The 12,669-nt window shown below is 35.9% G+C and overlaps 1 protein-coding gene across 1 annotated transcript; it reads left to right on the forward strand.

The window, feature by feature from the left end:
- Window positions 1-1,035: 1,035 nt before the first annotated feature.
- On the forward strand, window positions 1,036-2,402 carry LOC138879186 (uncharacterized). Its single transcript, XM_070158780.1, has 2 exons — window positions 1,036-2,161; window positions 2,368-2,402. Exons 1-2 carry the CDS (start codon window positions 1,036-1,038, stop codon window positions 2,400-2,402), a joined length of 1,161 nt encoding a protein of 386 aa, XP_070014881.1.
- Window positions 2,403-12,669: the final 10,267 nt, after the last annotated feature.

A 12,669-nucleotide genomic window follows, 5' to 3' on the forward strand; every position in this document is an offset into this window, starting at 1 on the left:
AATCAAGAGGCATTTATGGTATTCCAAAGAATGCAAATGATCCTTAATTAAAATGGTCCATTTCAAAAGGAAAGCCTACATTGGCAGGAGATATCCAAGCAACGGTCTAGAGATCTGAAAGAAGTTATTACCCCAAGATTCAAGGAAACAATCATCTAACAGCTACAAGGAAGATTTGAAGAATTTTCAAAATTCCCTTGGATTAAGCAATTGCCAGAACAAATTGAAAGGGGTATAAATATACGACTCCATGAAAGAAGAAAACGCGTAGCTTTCTATACAATTGTCTATCTAACTACAAGTTCTTTATTCTACTCTTAACAAGCATTGTAATTCACTTTAGTAGATTTACTGTGTACCCAAAAGAGAGAAGAGAGACAGAAAAATATTGGAGAGCTAGTGTGTCTTAGAGGTTGTGTCATTGTTCGTTTCTTTGATGAGCGAGTGAAAACCAAAGAGTCGTTGTTGGTGAGAGAGTGAAAACCAACCCTGTCCGCGTTAGTGGTGATCGCTGAAAATCACAAAGGTTGTACTTAATTCAATTTACAAAGAGCTCTAAAAGATAACACTCTTGCAACCCAAGAGGACTGGATTAGGATACCACATTGATTCCGAACCAGTATAAAATTCATGGTGTCATTTACTTTATCGCTCTCATATTATATTCTATTCCTTTACTGTTTATTATGATTAACACTTGTTTAAATCGAATGAACTAACAGTTCTGTGCAGGCTGTCTCCGCATAAGTCGACTAGGTCTGAAGAGTAGTCGACTAGAAATTTAAAAAGGCTACAATTCACCCCCCCTCTTGTACTTTCAATTGGTATCAGAGCAGGTCTCACATTTTTATTTTTATTGCTTAACAGCAAGTGAGAAAAGATCCATGGTAGATCATCAAATTATTGGAACAAGACCTATTCCGAGCCTGGATAGTTATTCATAATGGACCAAGACCTATTCCGAACAACAGTGATGGAAAGAAGCTTGTAAAAAGGAAATCTATATTTGACTACACAAAAGAATAGTTGAATATTATGCAAACAAATGCTAGAGCAATCAACATGCTTGATTGTGCGATTAGTGAAGAAGAATATAAGAGATTATCCACCTGTGAGACTGCTAAAGATATATGGGACATATTAGAAAATATCCACGGGGACTCCAACAGAGTTAAGGAAATTGAATCCACGTCAACTCTCGAAAGATCCGAAAATGGTGAAGATCGAGAAGATTTCGCCGTGATGCCCATGACGAGAAAAAGGAAGAGTAGAAAGAAGCGGAATAGAAAATCTCAATCCATCCAGAATCATCAAAAGAATCGGAAGAATGAGGTTCAACAACAAGAGAACATATGCTGCTACAAATGTGGTAAACATGGACATATGAAATTAAAATGTCCCAGCCTCAAGAAAAAAAAACATAGAATCTCAACTTGGAGCGACGAGGATGATCAAGAAGAAATGACAAAAATATGTCTCAAGAAAAGAGGGGAAACAGACGAGGTGTGCTTTAATGCTATCCTGGATTGTGATCTCAAGAAAAAGAATCACAAATCATGGAGCAACGAGGATGAATCTGAAGAAGAAAACAATCACGAAAGAATGGAGAATCAATATTTCATGGCAATGGGAGAAATTAATAAGGTATGTCACACTCCCATTACGTATTGCGATAACTATGATGAATTGCAGGATGATATGGAATTGGTTCTCAATGACTTTAAGAAAGTTCTAAATGAATATCATAAGTTGAGGAAGGAAAAGAAGAATTGGGAGATCCAACTTGAAGAATATAAAAAGTTGACGCATGAGAAGAAAGATTGGGAGATCCAACTTGAAGAATATAAGAAGTTGACACATGAGAAGAAAGATTGGGAGATCCAACTTGAAGAATATAACAACTTGAGAAATGAAAAGAATGAGTGGGATATTCAGCTTAAAGAATATCTGGTGGAGAATAACTTACTTCAAGAAGAAAATTTTGAGCTTCGCAAACAAATAAGCAGCTTGCACAAATCCCCCAGCCACTACTTTGATCGATCAAAGTCGTCTCCTTGGCTTAACAGCTATAAGTCGACTGAAAAGGGATCTACTGGTAAATGTCCTACTTTGAACAAGTTGACTGAGAAAAGCTCCAAGTCAACTAATAAGGCAGCAACAGGTAAACACTATTCTTCTCATATTACATGCCACTATTGTGGCAATTCTGGACATAAAGTATTTGCATGTAGTTATGCCAAAAGTTATGTTAGATCAAAATATATTTGGAGACCAAAACAGTTACATGCATCACGAATTATTCAATCTACTAACCATGAAGGACCCAAAAAGATTTGAGTACCAAAAATAAATTAATCTGTTTTGCAGGAATTCTGAGTCCAGCCATAAAAAGGGATAAATGAAATTTGCATACTGGTCAAGGCACATGCTTAAAGATACTTCAAAGTTCATACATTCTCTATAAATGATGAAGGAACTATTACACATGATGGTAAAGCTTAAGTGATTGATATGACTATAGGTTATTCAAGTTCCTTCGGATGCTTTATAAGGTGATACATATCTAGTAATATTTTTTGGTTAAATATAATATGGTATGTACACCTACATATTGCTTGAGTCGACTTGCTACAACATGCTACTATTATGTTTGATGTTAATATTTTCCTTGACCTAGAGATTTTGAATGAACGAATTTATATTTTGCATGAACCATACCTTTTGTATAAGCATTAGGATAAGCAAGCATTTATGCATGCATTCCTTTCATGTAGTTGTGAGCTTAAGATAATTTGTGAAGAGAATTACTTCTTATATCCATTCTCTTAGTGAAAGGTTCAATATTTCATTCAAATCTGAGAAGGTTGTTTAACCTCGATGCCTCGATAACTTGTGCATATAGAGATACTCGACTGTTCCTAAGACTCAAAATTTTGGGAGGTATATATATATTGATGATTATCCTTACTTTTGCATAGGTTATTTTTTTTAATAAGAAAATAACGCATTTGCAGTGATCATCGATGTGTGTCTTAATAGTATCTATTTGTGTCACGATCCAGATTTTCTACCCTCGGGAGTCGTGATGGCGCCTACTCGTGAAAGCTAGGCAAGCCGAGTGTTATAAATTTATTACACTTTTTCCATTTTTTTAATCCATTAACAATTAAGAATTAACATTATGAAATCAGCGGAATTTAATAAGCGGAAGAACAGAATGTAACCATTTAAATATTACCAATAGAAGTCCTTAACATAACTACCCAGAATTGGTGTCACAATTTCACAGACTGTCTAAGAATACTACAAATAAGGTCTGAATAGAAATACACGAATCTGTCTCTGAATAAGTAAAAGCAGAAAAGAGATAATAGAAAGAGATGCCAAGGCTCGTGGACGCCTGTAGGACTACCTCAGGTTGCCTGTTGGACTGAAAGCAGCAACCTCACTGCGGTCCAAACGCTCCGGTACTAGTATCTGCACACAATGCAGAGTGTAGTATCAGTACAATCGACCCCATGTGCTGGTAAGTGCCTAGCCTAACCTCGGCGAAGTAGTAACGAGGCTAGGACTGGACTACCAAATAAACCTGTGCAGTTAAATCATATACAGCGGAAAAATAAAAGCAGATAATTACAGTCAAAGATGGGAGGGGGAAAACATGCTTCGGGGAGTAACAAATAACAACAGAATATCAAGAGGAATATAAAGAAACCAAAATCCAATTACTAATAAGGATAAGGAAAACAATTACAGAATTCACTTTCATTTCACATCTTGTTGCAGGCGTACAACCCGATCCCATTTCATATATCTCGTTGCAGGCGTGCAACCCGATTCCATTTCATATATCTCGTTGCAGGAGTGCCACCCAATCCCATTTCACATATCTTATTGCAGGCGTGCAAACCCGCTCCCATTTCTTATATCTCGTTGTAGGCGTGCAACCCACTCCCATTTCATATATCTTGTTACAGGCGTGCAATCCGCTCCCATTTCAAATATCTCGTTGCAGGCGTGCAACCCGCTTCCATTTCATATATCTCATTGCAGGCGTGCAACCCGCTCCCATTTCAAATATATCTCGTTGTAGGCGTGCAACCCGCTCCCATTTCAAAATCAACAACAATCATAAAAGAATTCCGGCAAGGTAACAAGAGTATAAAACAACATCCCGGCAAGGGAGACAATTTCATAAACAATAACATCCGGTAAGGGAGACAATTTCATAAACAATAACATCTCGGCAAGGGAGACAATTTCATAAACAATAACATCCCGGCAAGGGAGACAATAATGATAATCATCATAATAAGCATGAATAAATCAAAATGGATTCACAACAATTACCATACGAGACTCACAGGCATGCTTGATACCAACATATAGATACTTATCACCATACCTATATATCGTACTCCACAATTAACACATAACAAATAAGACTCAACTCCTAATCCCTCAAGCTAAGGTTAGACCAAACACTTACCTCGATGTCACGAACACAATTCAAGCCTCGACTACCGCTTTATCTCTTGATTCCACCACCAATTCGGTCGTATCAAGCCACAAGTTACTTAACTATATCAATAAATGCTTAATGAATTAGTTCTAATGCATGAAAATAGGTTTTTCTAAAGTTTTTTCCAAAAAGTCAAAAATTGCCCCCGGGCCCACATGGTCAAAACCCGCGGATCGAACCAAAACTCGATTACCGATTCCCCCACGAACCCAAATATATAATTTGTTTTGAAATCGGACCTCAAATCGAGGTCCAAATCCTCAAAATTAGAAAAACCTAGGTTTTACCCAAAACACCCAATTTCCCCCATGAAAACCCTTGATTTTGAGTTGAAATCATGTGAAAAGATGTTAAAGATTGAAGAAAACGAGTTAGAAATGACTTACAATCGGTTTGGAGAAGAATATTTCTTTGAAAAATCGCCCAGGAGAGTTTATATTTTGAAAGAGTTTGAAAAATGAAATATTTTTGGCTAAGTCATGAATTACACAGGCGCATATATCGCAATTGTGATGATATGTTTGCAATTGCGGCAAAAAGCTTCGCAATTGCGAAGGATGCCTATATCTGCTTTATTCGCAAATGCGAACCATTGCTCGCTAATGCGATGCCTGCTAAGGTCGCAATTGCGACATAAGCTTCACAATTGTGAAGGTTTCCTACCCCGCCCAGTCTTCGCAAATGCGAGCTCGCAATTGCGAAGCCTGCAGACCTGCAACACACAACAGCTGAAACCTGCAACTTCCTAAGTCCAATTGTGGCCTATCCAAAACTCACTCGAGCCCTCGGGGCTCCAAACCAAACATGCACACCAACTTAAAAACATCATACGGACTTGCTCGTGCAATCAAATCCTCAAAATAACATCAACAACTATGAATTAAACCCTAAATTCATGAAATCATTCAAGAACACCAAAATTTTAAATTTCTCAACTTTAAGTCCGTTTTATACCAAACCAATTCCGATCTTTACCAAATTTTACAGATTCAACCTGATTATTATTTCAAACTTGTACCGGGCTCCAAAACCAAACAACCCGCCAGATACCATCAATTTCAAACACTTTTCATTTCCAAAAACTCATATATATTTCTAGAAAATAATTTTCTTTAAAAATTCATTTCTCGGGCTTGGGACCTCGGAATTCAATTCCGGGTATACGCCCAAGTCCCATATTTTCCTACGGTCTCTCTGGGACCTTCAAATCACGAGTTCGGGTCCAGATTTATTTTTCTAAAATATTGACCGAAGTCAACCTAAATTCATTTTAAATGCAAAATCAATCATTTTTCACAGATTTTCACATAATGGCTTTCTGGATACACGCCCGGACTGCGCACACAAATCGAGGTGAGACAAAAAGGAGGTTTTAAGGCCTCGGAATACGGAATTCATTTCTAAAACAAGTGATGACCTTTTGGGTCATCACAATTTGACATTTTCTTGCAACAAACATGATCTTTTACATCTTTAGTTTGACGCCTCAGTTGAAAGAAGACTTGAAAAGAAAGCATCATTTATACATAAATTGTCATCATTGGCTTATATGTGCTTTAATATTATCATTGGATCTTATCTTGAATGAATTTTTGCCTGAGCTATGGGAAGGCAAAAAAATCAAGTTTTGGTTATCTTATTTTCTTTGGTTGCAACTGTCTTGGTAAGCTTCTTGACATATTTCTTATTCATTAGTTATAGAGAAATCTCATTGTGAGCACGTAATTTTTGCCTTACGAAAAACTACTCCAAAATAAATCAAAAAATAAAATAAATTTCTTTTACTGTGTAATTTCTGAATTTTGCATGGTGTTAAATATTTGTTTATGTCCGTAAAATGTTTGTTTTGTTATAATTAAACAAAATAAAAATAAAAGTACATGTCTCATGTATATCTAGGTTTTAAGTACGCATTTAATTAAGTTAATTTAAATAAAATCACAAAAATATGCATTAATTCTATTTCAAATGTTTCATTGTTTGATTGATGTTTTGTCTATGTGTTAAATAATTATTATAAATTGATTAATATATTTTTGAGAAGTTAATATTATTGTAATTTTGATTTTTTTTTATTAGGATTTTTATTAATTAATAAAATCAGAAAATAAAAAAAATGCATACAAGTTATAAGATTTGGACCTGGATTAAAATCCAGGCCCAAATCAATTGAATCCCTTTCACAGCCCAATCCAAAACAGCCCTGTCCGGTCCAATTCAAAGCCAGAACCAAACGACGTCGTTTGGTCATCTCTCATCAAGGGCCGTTGGATTAAATCCAACCAACGGCCAAGATCTCATCACCCGAACCCAAGACCCTTACCCGATCCATTGACCCGGTTCAACCCGTCCCCCAACTTAAACCAAACGACATCGTTTGGTTAAGTGAATAGATCCTAGCCCTCCATTCTAATTGATCCAACGGACGATACTAATCCACCCTACCCCTATATAAATCCCAAACCTTACCCAGCCCCTAACTGAACACCCCCCCCTCTCCGCTCATGTTCATCATCGTTCCAAACAGACCCCTAACCCTAGCCGCCCCTATTCCCCTTCGCCTGAAACCCGGCGGCATCAACGCCGCCGGTCACCAACTTAACACCCTAGGACCTCCTGAACCTCCCCTACACGAATCCAACCTTAGTTTCCTTCGAATCAGGCCACAACTCTTCGAATCTTAAATCGAAGGTTGGCCTGAAAACTTGATCTAAACCAATCAGCCCCAAATTAACACCATGGCTTCCCCTAGTCATCCTAAGTATGGATCTGTTGGTTGTTAGGTTCGAATCCGTTCGGAACTTCTCGAATCTTCTTTTGAAGATTCGGACCAAACAAAAATTTACCCAGATCTGTTTCAAACTCACACCAGTTACCCTCCTGGCCTCCCTCGTGCCTAGAATATCTTTGGTTCTTCTCGAATCTGACCAGAAATGGTTAAATCCCAAATCGAGTTTTTAAGAACCCTAAAAAATACCAAACTTCCGGATTCGGTTCAGATTATGATGAAGATTGAGGTTTAATCGACCTTAGTCGAAGTATTTTCAGTGGAAAATACTTCGACTAAGGTCAGTTTGATTTCAAACAAAAAATCCGAAATCCAAGTTGAGTTCGAGTCAGAATATAATTAAAGTTCAGAGGTATTTTTCTATTTATTTTTGTGTATTCTACGTGTATTGTTGTCCGTATTAATAGCTTGTTAATTTTTCATATTTGTTTTGATCAATTCTGTCATTTCTGTCTATTTGATCCGAATGTAAATTGTTTCTGTTGGTTGTGGTTATTTAAAATATGTGTAATCGACTCGATTAAGTTCGTCGATTAGTTATATTACGAATTTTTTCATTTCTGAAAATGTTGACTAAAACAGTCTGCTTCTATTATTTTAGACTAATTATTGACAAATGTTGTAAATAGTCAATTGATTAATGCTCGTCAATTAAATCATGATTGTCTGTGAATCAGTGAATTCAAATGTATGTTGTATATGTTATTGTCTGAACATTAAAGTTTCAGGGCATTGTCAGTATTGACAATGATCCTGTGTGTGTTTGATTTTGGTTTAATGTTAAGTCCAGTCTGAATTGTTTTGATAATTTCAGAAATATGCTGTTATGATGTTAGTTCTGAATTCAGTGCTATAATGTCAAGTTTGAATTCAAGTTTGCAAAAGTTGGTCGAATGCAATTGTGTTAGGAGGTTAATAGGATTGGTTTTAGCTGTAAATCAGGGAGATAACTAAGTTTGTACAGATTTTAGAATCTGTTTTGCTATAGGTTCTGATTTTTCAGTAATAACATCAAGATTTCAGGGGCATTTCTGGGAATGAGCAGTAAAAAACAGGGTGTTAGTACTAGTATATTATAATGTAATGTTAGTGGCTATTAGTTAATGATACTAATGGGGAACAAGGAATAATGGGCTGCTGAAAATCAGGGAAAAGGTTTTACATAATGGGATTTTCTGTTTTTTTAAAAAGAAGAAGGGGGTCCAAGAAGCACTTAAATTGCCTAAGACCAGCCCTGTATAAATACAGGAGCTGGACAGACAGAGAGGGGGACAGAGAATTTTTGAGTGAGAAAGAGAGAATTTTAAGAGAGAAAAAACAGAATTCTGAAGAAAAACAGAATTTTCAGAAGAGAATTTCTAAGGGCAGAAATTTTCAGAGGGAAGATTTTAATAAAGAAAAAGAAAGGCAGAGAGAATTTTTAAGAGAGAATCTTTAAGAGATTTTGAGGGCTGAGATTTTAAAGAAAGAAAACAGAAAATAGCACACTCACATATACACTCACACACAGATACAGCAGCAGAAACAGAAAATCAGAAACAAACTGAATTTGTAACTGAAGAAAGGCTGAAATCTGAAATATTGTTCTTGTGTTGAATATGTTCAATTTTGTGTGATTCCACTGTTCAGTTAAAATCTGAAGTGTCTTTCAAAGTATCTTACTGTGCATCTGGGCTCTTCGAATCCTATTCTTGATAAGATTTACTGTGTTATCAGTATATTCTACTGAATTTGTTACTGCTGTAACTGCTGAAACTTACTTCTTCTACCTCCATTTTCAGGTATATGTCTTTTAAATTTTAAGTTGAAAAGAGATTCAACATGACTTGTCGATAAAGCTTGAACTGAAAGTCTATTTTTATTTGTCCAAGTTCATCAATTTAAAGTTCATTTTTTGTTTCATGTTAGTTAATTAGTAGTACATTCAATTTGATAGCTATGGGCTATTTGTCTTATTTTAAAAGTTTGTATAAAGGTTTGTAATAATATTAGTTCATTATCTCATTAGTTTAATAAATTGTCAAGACAGGGAGTAAGGCATAAAAATGGACCATTGATTGCATCCCTTAATACTATTAGCTAAATGCAAAGATAAAGAAGTTACATTAGTAGAATATTTTGTAATGAGTATGATTTTGTTTAGATTGGTATAAGTTATTATATGGTATGATGACAGGTATAATCATATGAGTAAAGTAAGTTGGTATAGCTCGTCATGATGACAGAACGTTATGAATGCTTACGCCAAATAGTCGGGTTGCATGTAATGTAACTTTGTTAAATTAACTTGCATAATAATTCCCTTTCTACAAATTCGATGCTTATCTACTTTCATAAAACAAAGTGACCAAATAATTAGGTCTATTAAGATTAAAACGAGCATGTGAGAATAAGTTGAGTTGTATATACACAAATGGCAACTTCTTAAATCAATGGTAATTAAAAATAGAATTTGCATTAAGTAATCACGAAAATTCTCGGAAAATAGTTCCTTCCTTTATGAATTATTTATTTTCGGTTTCATATGCAATTTATTCTTTGGCATATTTATATATGTCACATTTGTTTTAAAGTTAGTATTAATCATATTTTTGTTCTGTCTTTTGAATTTGAATAATTGGAATGAATATGATTTATATTCGGAAATTATAATCAATGGTCGATATTTAATAAATTGTGGATTATTTTCCAGAAAAAAAAAATTTAAAGAACATCTTAAAACGAGGTTTCTCGTGCTATAACAAACATTTTTTTGAAAATTCCATAATATCATTACAAATATGTTGCGCAATTAGGGATACGTTCGTGTACCCTGATTATACTTTAAAAACAAAATTTCGAATTATGCGTACGCGCAATTTCGAATGATTATTTAATAAAAGGATTTTTCTAAAAGCATTAAATCAATTTCATAAAAACCCGAGATGTACGGTTCAATATTCAAGAAAAATAAATATTCTTGATTCAACACAATCTCGGAAAAATGATTGCTTAAAATATTATCAAAAAATTATTGTGTACACGTACGCGTGACACAATTCCGCATTTTTAAATTTGTAACACGAATATACGTACGCGTAATTCGATTCGAAGAAGGGTCCTTAATCACGATAAGTATAAGCGGTAGTAAAATCAGATAACATCAATATATTTAATAAAATCAAGATGATTAAGCCAATAATAAAAACAGTTAAGCGACCGTGCTAGAACCACGGAATTCGGAAATGCCTAACACCTTCTTCCGGATTAACAGAATTCCTTACTCAGGATTTTTGGTTCGCAGAAAAATAAACAGAGTCATATTCTCCTCGATTCAGGGATTATAATTGGTGACTTGGGACGCCTCAAAATTCCCAGGTGGCGACTCTGAAACAAATAAACAAATCCCGTTTCGACTGTCCTTTAATTGGAGAAAACTCCCCACGCGCCCCGCGGGCGCGGGAAAAAGGAGGTGCGACAGCTCTGGCGACTCTGCTGGGGATAAAAGTGTTATCTTAACCCAGAACCATTGGTTCAGTGTTTAAAGAATTCGAGCTTAAAATATCTGTTTTATTGGCTTTACTTACTATATAATTTTCAACTGTTTATATGCTAATATGCTAAATGTTTTTTTACCGCTTTAATATTATTTGAATTGTGAATATATACAACTGCTACGAAACCCCCTTCTTTCTGAGTCTTCTGAATTTATGGTGTACACGTGCGCGTGACCCACCTTTCTGTTAAAGTCATACCAAATAAGACGGAGTTGGGACAAGTAACTAGGCCGGGCAGACTTTCGTGCTCCCTGTACGTTACCCCCACTTCGGCTCAAACTGTCCGTTTGGGTAAGCCAGGTTTAGAACAATCAACCTAAGGTTTTACACTTAGAATAACTCAGCCATGTACCGGATCCCTAGTAGGAACGAATATTTGCATCATATGCATTTGCCCTTGGAGACTCAACACAGGGGTTGGGTCTGTCTAGGACAGGTGAACCCAAAATTAAAAGACCATCATGATGCATCCTACTTGCTACTTGTGCATTCATTTGCCTCAAACATGCTTGTTGACCAGCTTAAATAAAATCATGGTAAGAAGCAAGGAATAAAATGGGTTGTTTTAAAATTTTCGAAAAAAAAATAGTTTTAAATTTTGAAATAAAAATATTTAATGAAAAAAAATCGAAAATAAATTTTAGTATAAATTTTCCCAAAATAAATTTTGACTTTATTAAAATTAAATTTCAGATACAAAATGAGCACCACACAAAGCCCCTCATCCACAAGTACGGAGGAATTTCTATGTCAGCTTCAAATGTGGTGGTATGATTTGGGCGAAGACGGTCAAAAATGGGTCGTCAAGCATTTGGGAAATCTCACGGACATTATGAAAGTTGAGCCTCGGGATGATCTGATTACGGCATTAGTAACTTTCTGGGACCCTGTTCACAATGTTTTTCGTTTCTCTGACTTCGAGCTTACTCCTACATTAGAGGAGGTAGCTGGCTATGTTGGTTTTGACGGAAGTTTAAGAAATCAAAGCTTGATATTCACAAAGGCTCCTTCAATACATCGATTCTTCGGTCTTCTGAACATCAGCAGTCAAATCAGGAAAAGCAATGTCATCAATGGATGTTGTTCCTTCAACTTTTTGTATTCCAGATTTGGAAAGTCAGATGGGTTCGAAATTCATGAGAAAGGCCTTACTAATAAGCAAAACAAAGACACTTGGCAGATACACCGACGATTTGCTTTCATGGTGGCTTTTCTAGGAGTCATGGTCTTCCCAAATAAAGAGCGAACAATTGATATTCGCACCGCAAAAATTGTGCAAATCCTCACCACTAAAGAAAATCACACCCTTGTCCCCATCATTCTGTCAGATATTTATCGGGCTTTGACTTTATGCAAATCAGGGGCGAAGGTTTTCGAAGGATGCAAAATTTTGTTGCAAATGTGGGTGATTGAACATCTCCAACAACAACCCAAGATCATACAGTATGGGTCGAACAGAGCTAATTGCATCGAGAGCTATGAGGAAAGAACAAAAAATTACCAAGCTCCAGAAGGGATAGAAGCATGGGTATCTCATCTAAAGGCTTTAACGGCAAATCAAATTGAATGGACTCTGGGATGGCTCCCGATGAGAGAAGTAATACATATGTCAACCTCAAATAGTTATCTACTACTATTGGGATTGAGAAGCATTCAGCCATATGCACCACTAAGAGTCCTAAGGCAACTAGGGAGATATCAAATAGTTCCTGATGAGGAAGATTTGAGTATGCAAGTAATCGAATTACACCCAGAAGCCACTATTCCCGAAGCTCTACTTCAGCAGATGTGGAATGGGTGCCGATACTTGAAAAGTGATACTC

Source organism: Nicotiana sylvestris, chromosome 10 (genome assembly GCF_000393655.2).
Source record: "Nicotiana sylvestris chromosome 10, ASM39365v2, whole genome shotgun sequence".
NCBI lineage: Eukaryota > Viridiplantae > Streptophyta > Magnoliopsida > Solanales > Solanaceae > Nicotiana > Nicotiana sylvestris.